Source organism: Polyodon spathula, chromosome 9 (assembly GCF_017654505.1).
Source record: "Polyodon spathula isolate WHYD16114869_AA chromosome 9, ASM1765450v1, whole genome shotgun sequence".
NCBI classification, from domain to species: domain Eukaryota; kingdom Metazoa; phylum Chordata; class Actinopteri; order Acipenseriformes; family Polyodontidae; genus Polyodon; species Polyodon spathula.
The window spans coordinates 24,775,370-24,799,670 of record NC_054542.1 but is presented as its reverse complement, the minus strand read 5'-3'; the positions used below and the strand labels follow the sequence as shown (position 1 = coordinate 24,799,670).

Genomic DNA, 24,301 nt, shown 5'->3' with positions numbered 1-24,301 from the left:
ATAATTTTCTGTACTTGAAAAAAAAAAAAAAAAACAAACTAAAAATTCAGATAGTATTAGCTTATTATTATTTTTTCTTGTAAATACAACTCATAAGCTTAAAAAAAAAAAAAAAACATTTATCATTAATATATATCTTTTAACAATTTATTTTAGCAATAATGATATATGGGTTATTGAACTATTAAACTGCCATTTTCAAAATCTTCATTTGTAGTAAAATATACAAAAAAAAAAAAACGTTTTACATAATTATTCCACCTGGACTGTTTATAATAACTAAAGACAAAAAATAAATAAATATTTAAATAGATACATAAATCACATGTTCATATTGTAGCAATCTCGGTTCCTGCAGGCAGGCGCATCACAGAGGGTGGGCAGGGACCCAGGACCTCTCGCACTGAAACATAGCGCCGATGCTGCTGTACAAACTCTTTAGTACATTGGTATCAGTGCTATGCTTCAGTGTGGTTCGCGCCCGCCCTCCGTCTGTGTGTAGATTGCCTTGCCCTGTGTGATGTGCCCGCCTGAGGGAACCGAGATCGCTACATTGGTGTGAGCCGTGGGATGCAGGTACCCCAGCACCTACTCATCGGACTGTAGCCTGGTAAGCAAGGCAAGTCCAGGTCGGACTTAAGGCTGGCAGGGTAAAGGGTAGTGTGCACGGGGGAAAGCAGCAGCAGGGCTGGTAGGTGACGCTGCAAAGGAGCTGGTTATTTTGTACAGCTGTATTGGCGCTATGCTTCAGTGCGAGAGGTCCAGGGTTCGCACCCGCCCTGTGTGATGCGCCTGCCTCCGCGAACAGAGATCACTACAATATATTGGTAATATATGTATTTACAATTATGTTGTAAATGCATTGTCGGTATTATTTAAAAAGTACATCCTCTGGTGAATGTCGATCAAATTTGACATGATCCTTCACTGTATACGATGCATGCAACCTCGTCAGTTCTGCTCTGTGTATTTGGAGGACGATAGGACCCAGAGGAATCCCGAACGTAACAATGTCATGCAGGAACTGCAATGTAAGCTCGATGCCGTGCACAGCAACCACAGCTTATGGTACAGAACTGATGGTAAGATGTAGAAAATATAATAATACAAAATAATGATTTATTTATTTATTTATTTATTTTTTACAATGTGCTGGCTTTCCAAGAGTAAATTTGGCATTTTATCATGTACATTCGCACTGTTATCGCTTGACAGCGCAAGATGACTGACTCACTGTCCTGTGTGTGAGTAGTGTAATTGGATTTGGATCACAATGCTTATCCAGTCGTTGAAGAATGACTGTTATTATGTAAATGTGGTACAGTACTCTCGCCAATTCTAATTAATTGTGATTTGAAAGAGTAATCTACGTAATAACCCTTGTAATGCAATAGGTGTATTGCTTGATTCGATATTTATTTTTAGCGTGAATAAAAGGGTATCTGCGATGTACTGAATACTGACGATGTACCACTTTATGGCCCTACGTCGGTTCATGTATTTGGAATCTCGCCAAGTTAGTTAGGTGCAGACCTAATCGATTTATTTGTTATGGTGTCGACTACTGCTTTTCAGTCACTGTAGCATCATGTTGCGCTATGCAGTTGCTGCGTACTACAGGGGACTCTTTTGACTTTGCAACTGCAGTTGCTGGTTCGTGACTGTACGTGTCGCTGTACAGATACTTGTCTGGAGTTGGACTTTAAATAACTTGGATTTAAATTATTTTTAGCGAGTTAAAGCGGTCGATCTGATCAATGTATACCACGGCTTTTTTTTTTTTTTAATCCGTGGTTATCAAGAGGCTTCCCAAGAAACGTGCAGTTGATGCAGGCTGATGTAAAATGCTCAAATAAAATCCAGCCAGGTGTTTTATGCTAGCGTGGTATGATTTTATCCGATCAATCTCAACGATTTAACGTCCTAATAAATACATGTAGTACAACTGTCCTTTACTTTTATATGTGTGCATATATGTTGGCTATATGTAGGTATCCTAGAAGATCAGATAATGTACTTCATGCAACATTATAAACAACCACACCCAGTAGCTCGGTTGCTGTCATTTTTCTCACCGCAACACATTAAAATACAATATTTATGTTTGTGGATTATGTAAACTAGCACAGGAAGTTGATAACAAATAGGCACTAACTACGGAAATTACAGAAGAGAACAAGGGAATGTAATGCTATATAATAACATTGTTGTTAAAGTTGATTAGAAATTTATTTTGTTTTTTCTGCCTTTTGAAGTGGTGCTGATACAATCTGCAGAGCAAAACAAATAAACTATTCCTGTTGAGCGACGCAACATTTTTTTTTAAAAAAAAAATGAAGCACCGCCTAAACTACAGGATTCATTATTGTAAATTTTTTTTTTGCAGCCTCACAGATGGAAACAGAATCAGAAAGCTCAGGGAGGCTGGCAGGCAGAGTGACAGTGTATACGATCGTGGGCTGCGCGCACTGTCTGCGAGCTAAATCCCGTCTAAAGGAGTTGGGTCTCCCGTTCTGCGAGGTGGATGTGAACGAGCACAGTGCTGTGGGGCAGAAGATCAGAGAGCTCACTGGTAGCAGCAGCGTACCGCAGATATATTTTAATAACATACACGTCGGAGGCAACGACGACTTCCAGAAACTGGTGAGTATTGTACATCAGCCTTACCCTGATAAAAGCGCACCTCCACCACGATGCTGTTGCAGTGTGTCGGCTTTTCCCGTACTTGTACTGTACATTCACCATCCCTGTGCCCTTTGTCGTTGTTAAAGGGAACATCGTATGAAATGTAGAGTTATCTAAACGAATGCATTCTTCTTCTTGTTAAAATCCAGTCTATCATTTTCTCTTTCTGGTGACTACGTTTAAAGCGTACCTGTGGTCCCAGTAGAGCTCCGAGTCATGTCTAAACACCAAGTACAGCTGGTACTCCAGTCTATAACCACATACGGTACCTGGCCTCCTGCAACACTGCTCCCCTAGCGGGTGTAATAAACACTACATTTGTAGTATTTCTAAAGGCCAGTACACGCGTAATGCGATTTGGGGCAAGATACCTTCGCAGTGACATGCCCATAGTACACACCTGAAGCGACACAGACGAGATGCGACAGATTGGAAAATTGCCAGATTTGTAAAACTATAAAAACTGCTATTGATAAAAGTATAATCAAGACTGATACATATTCGTCAACACGATGTGGAAATTATCTGTCTTTATCTTTTCTGACGGTATTTCAACATATATGGCAATAAACAGACTCGCATATTGTCGCATTGAAGCTGTTCTCTGCTCAATTCCCCAGCTGAAGAAATTGCAAAACATAGGATTCATTCCTATTGATTTTGTGTAGCTCCGGTGTCACCCTGGCATCGCCTGTCATGCTGCCTGGGGTGTGAAAGATACTTATCAAAAGTATGGGCTCATTCATTTTGTCACATCGCGCCTGATGTGTGGGCCTTTACTGATGCACATCCAGGGGGGCAGGTTCATAATTGTTAAACTCTGATGTATACATGATTTTGAGAGACAACTATTATTTTTTTCACAAGTCTGTGATGACAGAAGGACAAAGTACTCCAAAATGAATCTAAACGACAAGAAAACTGCATTAGTTAAGATATCTTTTAATATTTCTGTTTCTGTCTTGATTTGATTTGTCTTTACAGCCACCAGAGGAGCTCCAGAGGCTGATAAATATAGTAAAAGTAGATCCTTTGTTATTAGACGCACCTCCACTGCAGGTCGAAGGAAGCAAAGAGCATGAAGGAGACCACAAAGAAGGGGGTTTGTATTACAGGCAATAGAATGACATCACCTCTTAGAGATGCAAAGCTCTGAATTCAGTTTTTTTATTTCGGTTTCAAAAGACTTTCTTTTCCATGCACCATACTTGCTATATAAAAAGAATACTCCATGCATGTATAGAGTCCTGTGGTTATTTTGCGGATGAGGATAGGGGTCGAGTGATTTTACAGCCAACCTAAGCACTCTACAAACATTCCTGGAGTATTCTTTTTATATAACAAGTATGGAGTATGGAAAATAAAATGAAACCTGACTTGAATCTGGAGAATTGCTTTCCTTAGATCAAGGTTTCCTTAGACCGTTCAGGGTGTACCCTCTATATGAAAGAGGATGATACTTCAGATCCCAGTGAAAGGATTACAGCTTTCTACACAAGTGACTCCAAATCCAGTGTAATGAAGATACCCACTCAGTATACTGTGTGTCATGTCATCCCATTACTGAAACAGTGACTTATCTGTGTGCCACTCAGCATGTTACATGGGACTGTCTGATTGTTGCATAAGACCTTCAAGTTGCTATATCTAAATCAAGCAACTGTTGTGTTGCACTGAAACTTTGTTGCACGATGGAACCTATCGGGGACAATCTGCAATGTTAAAACATTAAAATGAGTGATCGATTACTTTAAAAAGTTAATAAAAAAAATACAGCATTCAGCTTAAAAGTAATTGATTACCACCTTTTAAAACAAACTGCTGGATTTGTCCAATGCACAGAGTTAGCCTGTATATATTTTCAGAGAAACTAACGTATTGTGTTCCCCTTTTTTAATCTTACCAAGTATTCTGAGTGGTAACTATTGCAGTTTGTGTGTGTGTGTCTATATATATATATATATATAGACACACACACACTATGTTAAAGTACTTTGACTTTAATTCTGGAGCAGATCATCAGTTCTAGGCTAGATATTCAAAGAGGCTGTATTGAAAAACCCAGTGCCATGTATTGAATAGGTATTGTGTACACGTGATGCATACGTACAGCAATAGAAGTGCAACATTGATTGACTAGATAGCACTGACTCTTATACCTAAAGATAAACTTTGCTGATCAAGCCTGTGTTACATGTCAATGGTCTAAGAGAATCTGACAACTACAACCTGAGATCTGCTCCAGGAATGAGATCAAAACACTGTGTATACTGAGTATATCAGAAAATGAATTAAAACACTGTGTATACTGAGTATATCAGAAAATGAATTAAACACAGGACTAGGGTACATGCAATAATAACCACTCAGATTGATCGGAAATATGATAAAGTGAGGAGAAACAAACCTGAGAAAATATAAGTTGATGCTACTTACACTTTAAGCAATTCAGATCAATTGAAGTCTTTGTACTCTGTGGGTCTTCAATTGGAGTAAAGTGTTGAATACTGTAAAGCACCTTTTATCTTTATGCCATTTGAGCTGATTTAACTTTGTACATTAGACTATGCTTGTACTGCTAAACAGTTTATCTTTCATTGATTAAATAAGTACTGTCTAAATCTTGAGTTTCTCAACAATCACTAATAGAAGAGGCCATGACATATTTGCCATGCCCTTAAAAGCACTGACTTACAAATCGGTATAATAGGAAACCACATGCACTGAAAGTACACAAAAGTACCTTCTCTGGGAAGGAGATGGTGGATTGGCTGATGAAGGAAAAGGGTCTGGGTGAGTCCTGAGTTAAGTTCTGAAAACTGACAGGGCACTGAGAGATATGAAATAGGTGTTATTAAGGAATAAGGCATTGCTAGGGCGTGTTAGAAGGTAATACTGGAAGTCCTGAGTTAATACATTTACATTATTTGAACAAGTAGCATTATTATGACTGAGGAGCACGTCACAGCAATTGTCATTATCACTATTATACTACAACTTGTTAAAGTTATGTATTTATTTACCTCTGTTTGTCTGAAATAATCATTGTGTTCCACTGAACGGGTTCACTGTCTGACAGCAGGGCTGCAGTGTCAATGCTTTTAGAGCAGGAGTCACTGAGATACATCAGAACAGCCAACCTCATATAAAACTGTGGGAGAGCAGGGTCTGGTTGTTGAGCACTATAATATAGAGATTACAATATATTAATAACGACCAAGGTATTTTGTTCTTTGGCAACTAGACGTCATATCTGGTCCCAAAAAATTGTTGAAAATGATGGAAAGCCATTCATTTCATTTCTCAGAACCTGTGTGAAAAAAAAGTGTGCCATGTTTATTAAGCTTTAGCTTCAGTTTTAATTTTTCTTTTAGGCAGGGATTCTTCAAGCACCTCCAGCAAGCTCTTCTTGCTACCATATTTATGACACATAAACACTTTTTAATTAGAAATAAAGTGGCACAAACGTTGTACTTCGCATATTGATTATTGGCAAATGTCAAGACTTCAATCAATAAGCACAGTATGTGGCCCACGTTCTTGACCTGCTTCATGGCACTGTTCAGTTTGCACAATTTTTTATTAACAAACTAGACTGTTAGTGGTACAAAAATGAGAGCAATAACATACACATAACCCATGAAGAATGGCCATAATCCTTGGCCATTCTTTTCTTAAACACTGTTGTCTCCATTTACACCCTTTAGAACAAAGTGAGGCTGTTAACACAGGGAAAGTTTTAATGGACAGGAAGTTCTTTAGTGTGGTTACTGGGAAGGAAGAGTTCAGAGCGAGTGGTTTCCTGTACAGATCAGTGGAATGTGATCCAAGCTCGGCACTAAACACTGGGAAAACCACATAATGCAGTCCTGTGTTAGGTATGTACCACAAAAGAGAACAGATGGGACAGCTAGCCACTCTATGGATAATTATTGTGTGAATGTGCAATCTACGGCAATATACTGTACTCTTGCAATTAAACAGAAGAAAAAAAATTCTAAAATCAATTTCCACATTGCATGTATTTCTATATTGATTGTTGTTTTAATAACTGTTTGTTTTTCTTTCTTTGTATGTACTGATGTAGCAGAGTGATATGCCAAAGCTTTTGTTCTTAGTTCATTTAGCACTGTGGTTGTACATGCACAAGTTTCAGTAATGGGTTTCTGTGTCTACATTGTGTTGGCTTGGGGTCTTCTCGTTTGAAACTGGTTTTGTGTATTGTATTGAAACATTCACCCAGTGGCACAGTGTAAAATGCAGCAGTGTGAGATGACACATGGCTGTCTTCTGAAATCCTAACCGTTCTACAGTAAAGCTCACTCCTGTTCTCATTTAGCTGCTGAACTGTCCGAAGCATTGCGACGCTTGATTCTTAAGATGTATGCAGACCACCTCTCAGCTGATGGCAAGGTAAATAGTGTGAACATTAGTGGTTGTAGCTAACAAAATGCTTTAATAAATCCCACCTGCCACACACTATATTGTGCAAATTCAAAAGAAACAGATGATAATGCATATTTAAAATTAAACATATTTCAGTTGTAAAACATGATGTCTGGTTCTGTACTAGGTAAAGCAAAGCTCTGTTTGCTTGCTCCGTTTTTCAGGAAGTCTGGTACACTTTGCTTTTTTTTTTTTTACCAATCTGTATATCATATCATGAAAATGGATGTTTGATAAAACAAGGATTTATTTAAAAACTACAAATGAGAGACATATATAGTGATGTGCATGGCATATGGACACTTTATGGAAGTGTCTTGTTAGCTACAATCACTTTAACCTTACATTTACAAGGTGAAAAGCGTTTGGGCTGATTTGTGGAATTGCGTGAAACTGTTTTGTCCTAGTTTGTAGATTATAAGGCCATGGCCAAAAGCCAGGCGTTTGAGAAGTATTGCGAACTGGCTATTCAGCTGCAACGCGTAGAACTGGAGATTATGAGCAGGGAGGAGAAGCTGGCTTTCTTTATTAACATCTACAACACCCTGGTCATCCACGGACACATGAAGATGGGCTCTCCGAAGAACATGTGGCAGAGGTACAGAGTGAGTATGTGAACAAATACAGCTGTGTAATCAGAATCGACTGGGTCACAGCATCTGATCGGCCTCAGTTAATATGCACTGTGACCTAAACACTGACTCAGGTAGTGCTAACTTGAACCTAGATAGATTTTGTACAAAGAACTCAGGTAAGGGTATGTAGATCTGTCGTACACATTCATAGGTTTTCTGCTTAAATTTAATAAACCAAATGAGCTTATTTGTTTTGTACGAATAGGGATTTTCAAACAACACTGCACTGAGCAATGACAGGCTGTTTTTTCAATCTTTATCTGTGGTTGTAGTTTTTTAATTATGTAAGTTACCTGATTGGAGGAGCAGTGTTTACACTTCAAGACATTGAAAATGGGATTCTTCGAGGGAACAGGAAAGGTGTTGCCCAGTTGATGAGACCATTCTCTAAGGGAGATCCTCGCCTTCAGGTCAGCTCTTTGGGACTTTTGCTGCTTGTTTTTTCAGTCATGAGTAACTCTGTTTAAAACCGTGGTGGGATCCAACATATGAAACATCTGTTATTGATACAGCTATTCTTTGTTTCAAAACGAGCAGTGGAAGCACTATTCAGAGTAGTCATGTTACAGTAATCTAAACGTTACAGAATTGAACACTGTGGTTTTGAAAATATTATGTTACAGCACCAGTCTGGGAACTCAACACCGCATGTCCTGTTTAAAAGTACAGCAGAGTAATGTGATGTACAGTGCAATATCTAGCCAATTATAATGCACTTTGTCAATTTAGCTGGTAATGTTGTTCTGTAAAATCCCTCCAATATGGTGGTGTCTTTATCCCGTCTGCTTTCCTTACAGATTGCTCTCCCCGATGCCGAACCGCTAATTCACTTTGCTTTAAACTGTGGTGCAAAGGGGTGCCCTCCTATTAAAACCTATACAGCTAAGGTATGTAATTACCTTTGAAAGTCAAATGACTTTTATGATTGTTTTAATATTTCTATTAGAATTAATCTTAGAACAGCTGAGGGTCTTTTGGCCCTGCATGGCCGGGTTGAAAAACATTTAAATAATTTTCACTAACTGCCCTTCACTGAAAATAGACATTTAGTGCTTGTCTCCAGCGCTTTTCTGTAGCATTGTACTTGCAACTTGGCTTGAAAATTTGGCTATAATATTAACATGAGTGAAAACATGCATGTAATTCTTTGATTGCAGGATATTAATATTAACATGCATATACTTTGCAGAATATTGACAATGAGCTCAGGACAGCAGCAGAGGCTTTTCTGGAAAACGACGGTGGCTGCCAAATAAATACTGCAAAGGGAGAAGTCCAGCTGAGTCAGATCTTCAAATGGTACAAGGTCGATTTCGGGGACACAGATGAGAAGGTGAGAAGTAATCTGCATTACTGTGTATTGTAAGCGAGTCCTGAAGCATCTAAATAGCGGTACTTGGTTAATCAAAGCAGTAACTGATCTGATGTCATGACTGGCTACACCCACAGCACATGGCGTCTTTACAGACAGAGTGGACTTCTCTTTTGTCCTGTCCTTTTGTATTCTGCAATTCCCTTCCATTAGGATTTAAAACCCTGTAATCCTGCGATAGCGCTGTAGAGTTTGGATAAATAAATCACAGACCTGGGTAACTTGGTTAAAGTCAGACTTAGACTTAAAAAACAGCACCTTAAAGACTAAAACACTTGTCATAACAATAGCTAAAACTATAGAGTCAACTGGCTTCAGTGCTACAGCTGTGGCCAAACATTTTGCATCGCCCTATAGAATTAACAAATTTTGCTTCACAAAGTCGACTGAAACCTGCTGAATAATGTTACGTTAACATATTGAATTCCATACTGCTTTGTAGTTTTCCATACACTTAACAAAAAAAATGTGACATTTCAAAATCTAACATGAAATTCTGTACTACAATGACTTCCGGTAGATTTTTGCGATATCATGTTGTGGTTTCTTTGATTACATGATGTTAAATAAAAGACTAAATTATGCTCATATAGGTTTTAATTTTTTTTTATTTTATTTTTTTTTATTATGTCTTAATCCTAAAATTCTAAAAACTTTTGGCCACAGCTGTAGTATCCTTAACTAAGAAGACTCGGAAGTGTATCTGTTTTACTCTAATAACAGTGAAACTGCAGATGGATGAAGGTGTGTTTTGGGCAGGTGTAGGTCGAAAGATGGGTTGTCAATGCTGTTACAGGTGGTTCTTAGAATGCAAGTGGCAGAGTAATATGGTTTCCAGTATATGTGTAAAGTGTAATAAATATGTATACTGCACTGACCAGATACTGTATTGATGATTTTCTAATTTTCTGTTTTTATCTTTTTCTGTAGTTGTTACAGTGGATCTTGAATCACATGGGAAATTCTCCAAAGAAAAAGGAACTGGATGCCCTTCTACAGGCAGCTAGCTACACAGTTGTCTATCTACCGTACGACTGGTCTACTAACGGAAAGGACTGAAAAGAAACACAGCATGTAACATCAGCTCTGAATGCAGATATATGGCCAACAACTATATTCCTCGTGCATGGTAGCGTTGGGTGGCAGCAGAACACTCTGAGAAGCATAAGGAAGAACAATTAAGAAAAACAAAACAAAACAAAAAAACACCTGGCAAGCCATACAGACTGTAGAATATGCACACAGATATAAAACTCCTGAATTCAGGGTCAGTGTTCTATTTTGTTAAGACAACAAATCTATTTTTAGGGATTCTGTATGTGAAATAAATATATAACTCTTTCACTCTTCAAAATACTGTAACTGCAACACAAATCGCCTCTTTAGACCATTCTATCAGTAGCTAGCGGGCCTGCTTTCCAGATGCCATCAAGATGATGTCAAACCTCTTTTAAACTCGCCCCCTTCCTTGTTTGTTTATGGTCTTTTTGACTCAGGAAAGAACTTTCTAATGCGTTTGTCTTCGGTCAGCAGGTTTAAAAAACAAAAGCAAAAGTTTGTCTTGCTTTGGCAAATGCGTTACTTCCAGGGTCACTGTAGAAAAATATAATTCTTCTGGCACAGATAAGGAAGGTACTTGGTTAAAAGTGATACTAGTGCTACTGCAAGCATGTTCATTGGCATGTATTTATTGGTTTCATCTGTGCCCATTGCACGTTTTATTATGTCGAGCACCCTGTTCGGATCTTTAGCCTGTTCCATGATAGTGCCTTCTTATTGATCTGCATGACAGCTAATACCTCAATGATATAACCCTAAACTGATATAACTACTTTAGTTTGCTAGACCAGTGTTGTTAGAGTCTACATTGTATGGAGGATTTGTTGGATGTTTCTGTGTTGATGCATTTAATTACTTTTAGAGAAAGATTTGTACACTTTTCAAGTTTTACGTATAAACAGCTGATATTTTGTCTTCCAAATCAGATACAACCGTCTGGCCGTTCAGAAATATAGCACAACTGAACTGAGTTTTAGACCCTGAGCTTTATGCATGTCTTTTTAAACTTAATTTTAATTTTTAATGTAAAATATTTTATTTCACCTGAATGCCACCTTTGTGACTGAGCCTAACATATTTAAAATTTAGCTAATTGTCTAAAAGCTACAGCATCTACTCATTTTTATTCCATATAAATATTAATCTCATAAGGATTAGTAAATTAAGTTGATTTGAGGTAGCCTATTGACTAGAAAATCGATTTTTCTAATTAGAAATGTTTAAAAATGTTTAAAATGTAATAATCTTAAAACTATGGCAGATCTTAATATAGTCGGCGTTGCATAATCGGGATACTGATAATCATGATTTCTGCTTAAATGAGATACAACTCTGGGGGGCGGTTCTTCCCAATTTTATTTATGTCGTTTAATTGGGATGTAGTATTTTCAAATGAACGGAGCTCATTTTTCAGAGCAAGAGTGGTTCGCATAGAACAGGGCAGCAAGTATGTGGTTAAACCAGCTTGAACTCTTGAAGGAGCTGGAGTCTTGGTGGTTTCTCAGGCTGCTGTTGCAAAGAACTTGGCGTGTCAACATCACAGGTGGCCTTGCCTTGTGATAAGATATGTCATTCTTTTTAATGCCACATAGAAATAAACAGCAATTCATTTTGTTTAGGAATAAAAATCTGTATTTAACATTGAATTGTAATGTGATGTGATTTAATTATTTTTCTAAGTGTGACTGAGGTTGTCTCAAATGCCTCTTGTTTAATTGGGACAGCCAAGGTGTCCTGATAAAGTGGCGCCAACTGTACCAACGCCCCCCAACAATCATAAACTGACTCGTTGTAATACTTCTTTCCACCAAATTTTAGTTTTTTTTTTCTTTTTTAATTATGAGGGCAGTAATAATGAGATCTACTGATGTCTGAATAATTAAATGTACCTTAACGTTTTACTTGTTTCAGTTATAATACTCCAGGCATGCAGTTTAGTATATTATTTACACATCTGTAAACTCTTAAGCAATATACAGTATATGATGCTTTTTCAATTGTAGTGTGTGTGTGTGTGTGTATATATATATATATATATATATATATATATATATATATATATATATATATATATAATATATTAAACATCTGCTTCAGTGCAGTAGAATGTGTTGTTTATGTCTAAATTGTTAAAAGTGCTGAAGTCATTCATAAGGTCGACAGCCTCCAATTGCTACAATGGCCCATCAGTGCCAGTCCAGTTCCAAGTAGCTGGTTGATCTCAAAGGTTTGTAAAATAATACCTTAAAGAATTATTTGGAATTTCTGTTTTAACTCTGTCTCTACTTAAGTTCCAACTGTCCTCTGGTCCTGCTCTTAGTATTGATTACACTTTGTCAACCTCTTTTAAGATTTTAAAGACTTCTATTAAGCCTCTCATAATTCTCCTTTGTTCCAGACTGAATAATCCACTCACCCTTCATACCTAACTTCTTTAAGCCCTGCGATTAGTCTGGTTGGTCTTTTCCAGATTCTCGAGCAAGGTATATACCATCAGCAACCTTTTATTTCTGTTCTTAAACAATTTCACTCCGGCTGAATAACCGTTTACCATAAACACAGAGGCAGCTTCCTCTCATTGAAGACGTGAGGAGATGATCCCCCCTATGAAGGTCAGCCAAGAAGGAAATGTTGACATGTTTTCACTGTCATTTTTGCAACATGTGCAAATGGGGAATGTGTATAAATAGTGGTCTGCCATGTCTCCCTGAATTAAATGTAAAAAGTAAATTCTCAAATGTGCTTTTTGGTACAGTACACAAGGCTTTCCTGATTCTCAAATACAATTAGAAAGAATCAGCCTGTATCATCAACAACGACAGTTTATTAAACAAATCCAAATAAAGTATAAAACTGTCATTTTAACTCGCTTGGGAAAGTTTAACTTTGCACAAAATGAACATTGACCTTAATCAGCTGTGATTACTGTAGGTTTATTGCAGTTCAATGGCTCAGTCCCATCTTAATGCTATATTAAATGTGGAAACAAAGAAAAGAAAAAGTAATACTTTTAACAAACATTGCACAAGGAAGCCCACACTTTTTAAAGGTTTCTGGTAGGATTCAAAATATTTATATTCTTACAAATTACAAGTGAAAATAACATTAGTGTGAAACTGCATTATTTATAACAGTAGAAATTATCCAAAACTTACAAAGTACAGTACCAAATCACCAGCACACCACAGCTCAAGAGGTTCTCTGGTCTTTGCCTTTAGTGCCAGTGATCTTAAGGAGAGCAAAACTTTTGGTAATCACATCAATATTCTGAAATAGCTTTAAATATATATGTATATATTATATACAATTATTTACAAGGGGCATCCACTGAAATAATTATTTTGACACTTTGATATTTCCAGGTACAGTGACAATCTACAATTCTGTCTGACATGGATATCCCCACTATCCTAAATACAGTTGCACTTTTCAATCACTACGATAAAGTTTGGAGCCATTTGTTGAGCGCATTTATTTTACTGGGGAAACTCCACAATGAATACATTTCTGACAAGAACACAAAATGAACAAGCACCTTCTGGTTTATACAGTGAAGAGATGTGTGTGGCGAGACTTTGTAGAACTTATCTTGCACCAATCACTCCTGTAGCAAGCTTAAATGACATTTATTAAGTGGAACCATCACGGCAGAATTCAAAGATCCCAACTAGCACTAATCTTGGACTACCTTACCTGATGCAAAATCTTCAGCACGTTTTATTTTGTACTTGCATGTTAAATCTACAGTAATTAATTCTTTAAAAATTATTATTATAAAGCAGGCGACGAGAACCAGTCAAACAAGTAGTTGTGTTCATATACAAGCTATTATAAATTACCAAGAAACAAAAAAAAAAAAAAAAAAACACAACACACCAGTTTACTCGTATAGAGACCTAGTCATTTTAGACATTAATTTGTTAATACATATGGCAATGCTTCAGTAATGTCTTAGTTGCCAATGCATTAACCTCAGTCTTTGAAGTCTCTCAAATTACCACACCGACATAGTACAGTAGGTTTTAATAAAGTTTAAAATGACTCGTTATCCATGTGTTTATATATATATATATATATATATATATATATATATATATATATATATATATATATATATATATATTTAATTTTTATTTTAAATTTTTATTTTTCAAACATAAGCCAGCTGATCCATATTAAATTGAAGTCTGTAAAGATGATCATCTTTCTTACTGAAAGCGAAGAGATGGCTGCTGTTCCTGTGTGTATGATGTTTCTCCACTATTGGTACACATTAGCCTTGACATTTGTGAGTTTTGTTTTCCCACCTTAACAGCTAATTTCTGTGATGGCTCAATATTTCTGATCACTGAGCACAATGATCCCAACCCCACGCCACAAACCGTCCTGTTTTTCTTCGTTTGCATCTAGTCCAAATACAACAGCTGCACTAAGACAAAAAACATAAAATGGGGTTTGTTGCTGCAAACAGATGGTCAGAATCTGTGAGCAAATTTGTGTCCTGGAAAGCAGTAAAGGCTGGGGCAATTACATTTTGTATAATAAAAAACAAGGGCTACAGGCAAAGATCAAGAACTCTACAGTATTACTTAACCCAAGCAGTAGATACTGTAGAACTTTCCAGATCAGATGTTTTCCAAGGCAGTCCATTCTGCATGTCAGCACAATTCCTGCTACATTCCAATTGGTTCCAGTATATTACAAGAATTTACAACAGCACCTGATCAATTGGGTCTAGGCACTTTACAGGTGGTCGTCATCCCTCCCCCCAAAAAAAGAAGAATCTGACGGGGCGAAGCTTTTAACTGAATCTTTTCTCCCATTTGCTTCCATTAAAATTAACAAATGTCAAACGGTATATTCTAAAGTTAAATAGACTTACTTTAAATATTATTTGGCTATCTGCATACACAGAACTTGGGTACCTCTGAGGTTGTGTGTGATTTTTTGTTTCTTAAACATGTCTGACTTGGAACACATCTTTTGCAGTTCCCCTGCTCTCCTTGCTGTTATTTGAAAAAGGGTGCTTTTTCTTATAGTCCAAACAAAGATCTTCTGTAATATAAGATAGTTCTGTAATCAAAGGCTAATTCTGAACCAATGATTAATTATGGGGCACAGCATCTTCAGTCTGGGCTAGGGATCGCTTTAAATCAGACACCTGTTAAAAAACAAAAAAAACAAACAAAAAAAACCCCAGTTACTACACCGATCATAACTTCACAATTTGATCATATTTAAAGCTGTAAAGTACCATTGCTGTATTGACCATGAGGCAGGGAATACAACGACTGTAGCACAAAATAAATGATTTGCCAATCAGCTTTCATGGAAAGCTGTGGCAAGAACAGATGAAACTCTAACCCGAACACAACCAAAAATCTACAACCATGATTCCTTACCCTTCACAGCCATAATTATCAGTTTATATTCTGCACAGTGCTAAACCAGAACAGTCATCTACAGGCCTAAACACAGCATAATTGTGTGGTGGTTTCATTATATAAGTTACGACAACCAACAGGAAATTGACATAGTCTGTTTGGGAAAGAGGAAAGATATATAACTTCATTCAGTCAGTTGCAGTGGGGTGTTTGGGGGAAGTTTTCTGGCAATATTTAGAAAACCATTTGTTTTGTAAGTTCCAAGGCTTTGGGGGACCCGCATCTTTTACACACACAAGGTTTGTCGGGACTCTCAGGTTTGTAGTTGTCTGCACCCCCGGGACACGCGTCTGTCTGTCTGACATGGGCAGCCGCATTACGGATTATTATTATTATTTTAAATCATGCAGATAATGCAGTTGCATTGGGTGAAGTGCAAGCCTCACAATGCTGGTGGGCACAAACTCTGTGTTGTACAGTAGTTCACGCTGTGGAGAAAAACATGGACCAGGGTATGTCTTGGTTCAGGGCAAACCGAAAGACTGAACACTATACTGAGTTGCATCCCTTTCAGATGACCTCCTGTATGTTTTACTGAAATCCATTTCAGGCTTTTGTGGATTCTATCGCTATGCCTTTTTGTTCCTCGCACTTTGACAGAAAAAAATTGTAGTTTTGGCTTTTAGCATTTTTTTTTTTTTTTTTTTTTTTTTTTTTTAAAAAAAAAAAAAAACAACCAACCTGTCAAAACTTTAATAAATTAAGAAAAAAATTAAATAGATGTGTACCATAACATGAAGACTTTGTACTGGGGTTACCAGTCTTGGGAAAAATGAAATCGTCCCAGTTTTCAGCCTTCATTTTTTGTCCCAGACAAACATAAAACTATTTGAATACAATAGCAAAACCGGGACAATTTAACAATTCTACAAGAAGAAAACAGTGGCATTGTGCTCAACAAGTCAACATCAGAACATTTCATTATTTAAAAACAAAGTAAAAATTACTTGTTTAATAATTCTGATTATGTGTTTAACAATGGATATTCTACTTAACTTCCTGGACCATGTCAAGTTTTTTAAAATGTTATCTTGGTAGTACAACCAGCCAAGTTATCCTATTAAGTTAGTCCCTATTGTGTTTTGATTAACACATCCATTTACAGTGCATATAGAAAGTCTACACCCCCTTTCAAAATGTTCACCTTTTGTTGCTTTATAGCCTGGAAATAAAATGCATTAAAATTAGGACTGTCAAGTGATTAAAAAAATTACTTGGTTAATCGCATATTAAAATTGATACAATTACTATATCCATCTAAATTTAAATTTGTTTTATTACTGATGCTATTATTATTATTATTATTATTATTATTATTATTATTATTATTATTATTTATTATTATATATCCTTAACTGTAAATAAAATAGTTCAAAGTGTATTTATGTATTTACTTAACCAGGAAATGTACCCATTGAGACCATCACCAAAATATGCTTGGGACATTGATTTAGAAATTACAAATACAACCAACACAATAAACCATGCGGTTCAAGCTTGATCAGCAGCACAGAGATCCGAAAACACAATAAATAGGATATCTATTTTTAAATGTGATTGTGCACTGAAATAAAATTATAAATCTGTAGCTACAGTAAGCACTTCTAGGAAATAAAAATAAAAAAATCTAAAAACTGCAAACTAACAAGTTAAATTTACAAACTACGCCTACTCCTTTATCATAGAGAGAGAGAGAGAGAGAGAGAGAGAGAGAGAGAGAGAGAGAGAGTTAGTCTTCCACGGCTGAGCTGGGAGACACTGTGCATACGGCAACAATAGTCCAGTTGCAGCTGCATCCTCTACCAGGCAGATTTACCACTGTTCCACTGGTTTTGAACTTCTTAATTATTGCCCTAATAGTGGTAAGTGGTATACTTAGGTTTTTAACTATTTTTTTTGTACCCATTGCCTGGTTTATGAAGGTCAACAACAATTCGTCTCTTTTCATTTGTGAGTTCTTCGTCTTTCCCCATGGTGATGGATGACAAATGGATTTTACATGTGTGTTACCTCATTTTTATACACCAGCGAAACAGGAAACCATAGAAGGCCACAATACAGTTCCTTAAGACTACAATGTACTTTTAAGTAGAATGTTAATGCAGATTTTATTTTGTTTGATTTTATTTATAAGAATCTTTAGGGGTACCAATAATGTTGACACCTATCTTTGAGAAAAAAAAGATTACTTGTTAAAAATAAATGTTTTCTCTGAGCAATAAAAGTATAAAAGAATATAGTTTTCCCATATTTTTGAACATAAAATATAGCTCATTACCTGTGTTGTTTATTTTATACAGCCTTTTTTGCTCATCTTTATCAAGGGTGCCATTAATTTTGGAGGTCACTGTATATGTGTCTGTTTGTGTGTGTGTGCATATATATATATATATATATATATATATATTATATATATATATATATATATATATGATATACACCCACATACAATTATATATATATATGTGTGTATATAAATAGTGTGTATGTGTGTGGGGGGCACATACTTCAATTTGGCGACGCAGTGTTTATTTTAAATTGATCAAAATGACTGCGGCACTTAAAAGGGCGGCCGTTAAGTGAGGGTAACCTTTATTAATAATACTACGATTTGCAAACGTTGTTGCTTATTTTCTGTAATACAGTAGCCTACCTGTATGTAGCAGCGTGTGTGGCTAACCTACTCTGACTACATTACATTATCGTCGAGTTACCTAGAGCCTGTTAGGTGGGAGCTGGAAGGTCAGGGGAGTACTGTATCAGGAGTGTGGTGTGTATTGGTTGTTAAGGGGCGGGACAATGCTGGTGTAGCAGTTAACTCCAAGAGTGTGATGTAGATGTTTTTCTGCACCAAAAATTACCTCAGAATATCAGCTTGATTTCTGTAAAAACTACAATATATCCTACTTTTTTTTTTTTTTTTTTCACTGTAACTTGCTTGTTTAATTTCTCTGCAAGAGAAATCAAAACTAAATCTACTTATAGATAGTAAGCACATTGTACGGATTGAGTACGGGAATTACAATTGAACTAAAAACTAAAGAACAATTTCACATAGAACTACAGAACGACTGCTGTTCTGTATGTAGTTTATCTTGGATTTTCTTTCAGAAGTGTACTACCATAAAATAAAATGTGCTTACTATGTGTGTGTACATTAGTTTGTAATTTACATACTAGATTGAAGCTCCCGTCTCTTTGGGGGTGTTACATGTACATTGTCTACATGTACATGTTTACTGTGTGTGTGTTTTTTTTTTAGTAGGGGGAGAAAAAAAAAATACCTTAATGTTTCTTTATTGACAGCGGCGTTTATTCAAGGGCGGCCTCTATTATAAAGATGATATATGACTGTATACACACAGTCGGTAATATGAGAGAATTGGTCAGGGGTCTGAATACTTTTGCAAGGCACTGTGTATGTATGTGTGTGTGTGTGTGTGTGTGTGTGTGTGTGTATATATATATATATATATATATATATATATATATATATATATATTTTCTATTTTCTTTGCAGCATTTGTTAGGGTTGATCTTAAACCGGCAAAAGTAGGGAAAAGCGATGTTAGGGTTTTTAACCCTAACTCTGGAAGGGGCAAGGCAACACAAGCAACCACAGATAGCCACGAGATAAACATATTGCTCTATGCAGATAACAGAAGAGACAATTCTTGGTTAATCCGTGTTATTTGCGCTGCCCCTCAAACTGACATGACACAGCACATCCTACTAGCTCATGTAAACAGTTTTGCTGGTGGCGATACTAGTCACCACTGCAGTGAAATTCTTACAGGTAGAGCATGTTGTTGGTACAACTATTATAATAATCAGTCTTGTACTAGAGCTGCCTAAGCAGTGCCACATATAAACATGCAATTTGGCCTTTCCATTACTTGTAACTGATGCATTCAAGTTTTTTGCAAATAATGTCCTTACTTTGGAGGAGAGTGAGTGAGTGAGTGAGTGATGCATTTGACCAGTGTTCTTGTTTGACTGTAAAAAAAAGTTATTTTTTGTTTGTCACCAATTTAAGAACTGTATCAGTAAAATGACAATTATTTTTTTTTTAATTAATTTTTAAAAGACACTATCCGCTGACAGTTCTGTTCTCAGATAATCCCCCCCCTCCCGGACCTACTGCACTGACCTTATCAAAACTAGTAACCTTACTTTGTACTTTATTGGGACCCACAATTTCCTGTGGGACTTTCAGTTTTTTTTTTTTTTTTGTTTTGTTTTGGTGCGAGTCCTGGACCGTCAATGGGAAAATACTTTGGAGAGCCGTTACTTTATTCATTAGTTGTGTTCAATTCATGACCACTCCTTATGTACTGACTGGAGACATGCATACATGTATATGGTACCACCTGCTTGTGTGCAACATAGGTGCTGGTTAAGCTCATTACACAACATAACCCTGTCTCTTTACAGCTTATGGGAATATCAGAAACTCTGTATGGATGAATACAAACCAAAACAAGGAGAGCAAATCTAACGCAATCTTAATTCAAATTGTTGATCCTTAGGCTGTCACTCCTATTTGCTGAAACTGGACATTCTTGGATTATTGGTTCTGTGTCAGACCAGTTTTTTGGTTTCTTTGTTTCCAATTAATAATCAGAAGCCGCAAAACAAATATTAACTCTTATTGGACAGTAGACAACCAGACAGATTTTCCCCCTCTCAAATGCTGCAAACAAGTTTATAGTGTAAAACTAAGCTGAGAAACTACTCCCAATTATTGTTGGGGACTCCTAAACACAATATATTTTAGTATACTGTAAAGCCTAAATATTTGTTACCAAAATATTTGGAGAATCACACCTATAAAACTTATTTTGCTCCAGAAATGTTGGCAACCTGTTGCAATATACAAATCATATGCTGTTAATGGAATTTGATATTCGTGCCAAAAATATTTGGGTCCCCCCCTCCATATGCGAAAAACACATAAAAGGCTTTCAAATACTTGTGGATTTACAGTATTTTCATAGTGCTGACCCAGTTCACTACATTAGGGAAAAAAATATTTACTTACTTTCTTCATCTGAATCAAATCCAAATAGCGTCTGACATTTGTTTTGTGCAAGATGACTCTTCAGTGCTTCCAAATCACTGAATATAGTGAAACATTTGCTACACCTGTGCCTCTCAACACTTTTACTCACTACCATTTCTGGTTTAGTAGCTTTAGAGTCTGCCTTTGGAGACAATGTTTTCCTCCGTTTAGGCATGCTAATGTACTGTTCATCAAGGTAGGCTGAAGGTGGTGGTCTGACAAATGGCCTCTTGGAGACACAACCATAGAGGGTTGTTTTTTCCTCGCATGTCTTCTCCTTTATGGACTGTGTCTTGGATATGGGACTGGTATCTTTTGGAGCACCATCAACATGGGGAGACTGATGTTCAGGTGTCTTTTGGGTAACATTCATTTGGGTTTCTGGACGATCCGGTTCCTTTTTTTCGACTTCCACTTTGCTTTCTGGATGATCAGGTTTCTTCTCAACTGGATCCACTTTGCTTCCAGTTTGATCGATGGAGGTCTTCTCCTCTTTGCTGTGACCATTCAAGAGCTGCTCTCTTGAAACAGAAGCAGAACATCTATCTTCCAATATGTCGATATGGTCTACAGAGCTTGCCACTGGCAAGACTTTTTCATTTAGATTTGCATTCGTACTGGGTTTCATGACCGTACATTGTAAGTAAGTTTTTGCAGACTCTTTTCTCACCTTCCAATTTGGGTCCTCGACTTCTGTTTTATTTTTCACCAGGGAACCTTTATGCACACTAGGGTTGGGTTCTGAGGTGGTTTCAGAAACCGCTGCTAAGACAGGTGGCTGGGTTTCCTCTGAGGCCCCTTTTACTATGTTGTCAGAATAATGCTGACACTCATGATCGTGAAGTGAGGAGAGATCAGAAAAAATCTCACAGCAGCCATCAACTGTACACTGTGTCTGTAACACTGCGTGGCTCTCTACGTGAGCCAAAAGTTCACCAGCTGTCTTGAACCGCTCACTGCAGTTTAAATGCAGACAAAAGTACTTCTTGTTGTCTGTGTGTCTGTTGAGGTGGTCAAGGAAATGCTTAGAATCCATAAATTCTCTTTGGCAGTACCGGCACTTTCCTTTGTGTAACTTCATGATATACTCCTGGACTTTCATGTCTTCTGGGTGTGCCTTTCTTGCATGTTTAATGACAATCCACCTTTCATTATAAGACTTTGAACATCCCCGAGCAGGACAACTAAATTTTCTTTTCTCTTGCCTAGATTTATTTTGCTTAATGACGGATCCGTTAGCTCTTTTAACTAGACACAGATCTTTATTGGATTTCGCATCTTCTGTATTTTTGTCATTTGAGTTTAGTGGGGTACTACTTAAACAGTTGTTTGGAATACTGTCTGGGTTTTTAGAAACAATGTTATTTTGTTGATCTATGTAGTTTTCAACAGCAGCCACTGACTGCCTATGATTTTTATGCTCTATTTTTGGTAGTACAAGTTCAGAAAAGGTATGTTCAAAGTCCTCTGAAGTTCCATTTTCAATGGGAGTGCATGCATTTGGCAGTTGGCCATCAGGGGAGTGTTTTAGTTTTATTTTCTTTATATGATCTTTGAGATGTTTTTGCAAGCATACCCGCTGTTTAAACTTTCGGCCACACATCGCGCATGAATATGTACCCTTACGTGCATGAATCAAAGCATGCCTTATGATATGGCCACCAAGAAATTCCCTGTTGCACAATATGCAGAGTGTCTTTGGAACACTGTGGTCTGTTTTGGGTGAACCAAGATGAGAGTTGTCTTTCTGAGCATTTTTTATGACTTTCTGTCGATTCCGCAGTCGCAGTGCAGGTTGTTCAGCACACTGAGTTTCTTCTTGTTTAACAAGTTCATCTGCTGTTTTATTTGGTATTATAACAGCACTTTCTTGTGACCTTTCAAGTTCTACCACTGTGTAATTTTTTGACTTATCTGGTTCTTCAATATCACATTCTTGAGACCTATCAAGTTCAGCCACAGCACATTCTTGTAACCTATCCGGTTTTTCAATGCTGCATTCTTGCAGCCTATCAAATTCAGCCACAGCACTTTCTCGTAACCTATCCGGTTCTTCAATACTGCATTCTTGAGACCTAATCAGTTTTGTCAAAGTGCATTCTTCTGATGATTTTTGTTCTACAACAGCCCATTCTTGCAACTTATCCTGTTCTAAAAGGGGACCTTCCAGTTTTACATTCAGATTTAGGACACAGCCTTCTTGTGCCCTCTTCGTTTCTATCAGGGGAAGTTCTGGTTTAGTATCCGATTTAGCGACAGATCCTTCTTGTGCCCTCAAGGCTTCTAGCTTTGAATCTAGTTCTATAACAGGGAAATCTGGATTCCTGGCTGATTCTATCACTGGACCTTCTAGTTTTGCATTTGGTTCTATGACAGCTAATTCAGGGGCCGCATTAACTGGTTTCTCAGAGTCATCTAGCATCTTATCTGGCTGTTTGATGGGATCTTCTACTGTCTTTTCACCTTGTTCTTTGACTAAAACTTCTGGTGCTCCATCCAACTCCTGAACAGGGTGTTCTGCTATCTTAAGACGTTGCTTGACATGATTTTCTGGTGCTTTCTGACCAGGTTGTTCAACAGGACCTTGTGTGCTCTCATCTGACTGTTTTATGGAGTCTCCTGGAGTCACATCCTGCTGTTTTGGTGACTTTGTATTCAATTGGTTGATGGAGACTTCTGATGAATTCATTTGTTTGACAGGGTGTTGTGGAGACTTATTTTCCAGATGTTTTACAGACTCTTGTGCTTTATCAGGTTGTCCAACAGGGTGTTTTGGCGACTTTTCCATTTTTTGGACAGGTTCCACTGCTACGATATGATGCAGTCTGACAGGATGCTTTTGCGACTTTTTAATCCGTTGACTGGCAGTGTGTTTCTGTGTTTTCTTTGCGTGCTGCTTGGCCTGGCCTTCTTGAATTATATCAAGCTGTCTGAGTGAGCGTCTTAGTGATTTATTATCTGTTTCTTTAAGTCTACGTTTTCGCGACTTCTTTTGAACTTTTCTAACATTGTCTTCTGCAGCTAAATCAAGCCGTCTTGCCCATCGCCTGGATGACTTCTGATCTGCTTTAACAAAGTGCTTCAGCAACTTGTCTTCTTTGACATGGTGTGGAGGTGACACTCTTGGGTACAGCACATTAGGGTCCACAAGAGGCAGCTCATCCTCTTCGACAGTTTCATTGAAGACAAGCAATAATGCTTTGTCACCCATTAGTGACAAGCATTGTTTCTTCAGCATAATAAGGTTCCAAAACTCTGGGTCAAAGTACAATCCTTTTTTTAAGATTTGGAGTAACTCAAAACGTACTTGATTTGTAATCAATTTGTGATCCACATGATACTCCTGATCTGGAAAAGTATAAAGATTGTAGACTGTGGTATAAGCTTCCACACTGCGTTCCAGAAAAAAGACTGCGAGGGCACAAGCTCGACAAACCTCCAAGTCATTTGGCAAAAGATAGGCAATGATTTTATAGACCAGGGATTTAGTGTTTGGATCATCGTGGTGGTTCATTTTCAGAGTGCAAGCACACAGTTGCACACAAACCTGCAAGCTTTCATCTCCAAGCTGAAAAACAAAGAAAGGAACAGCATTTAC

At 37.3% G+C, this 24,301-nt stretch overlaps 2 protein-coding genes across 2 annotated transcripts in view; one reads left to right on the top strand and one right to left on the bottom strand.

Annotated features, from left to right (window-relative positions):
* Positions 1 to 954: 954 nt before the first annotated feature.
* Positions 955 to 12,208, top strand: zgc:152951 (uncharacterized protein LOC569013 homolog). The gene is made up of 9 exons (XM_041258948.1): positions 955 to 1,082; positions 2,387 to 2,643; positions 3,670 to 3,787; positions 7,025 to 7,098; positions 7,539 to 7,736; positions 8,039 to 8,176; positions 8,564 to 8,653; positions 8,956 to 9,099; positions 10,069 to 12,208. Exons 1-9 carry the CDS (start codon positions 1,016 to 1,018, stop codon positions 10,195 to 10,197), a joined length of 1,215 nt encoding a protein of 404 aa, XP_041114882.1. The 5' UTR covers positions 955 to 1,015; the 3' UTR covers positions 10,198 to 12,208.
* A 2,113-nt stretch (positions 12,209 to 14,321) lies between these two features.
* Positions 14,322 to 24,301, bottom strand: part of LOC121320540 — a 31,229-nt gene continuing 21,249 nt past the window's right edge. The window contains exons 8-9 of the mRNA XM_041258946.1: positions 20,683 to 24,271; positions 14,322 to 15,358 (exon numbers count right to left, since the gene is read on the bottom strand). Coding sequence (XP_041114880.1) covers positions 15,351 to 15,358; positions 20,683 to 24,271 — 3,597 coding nt within the window. The 3' untranslated portion in view covers positions 14,322 to 15,350. The remainder of the gene's footprint in view (positions 15,359 to 20,682; positions 24,272 to 24,301) is intronic.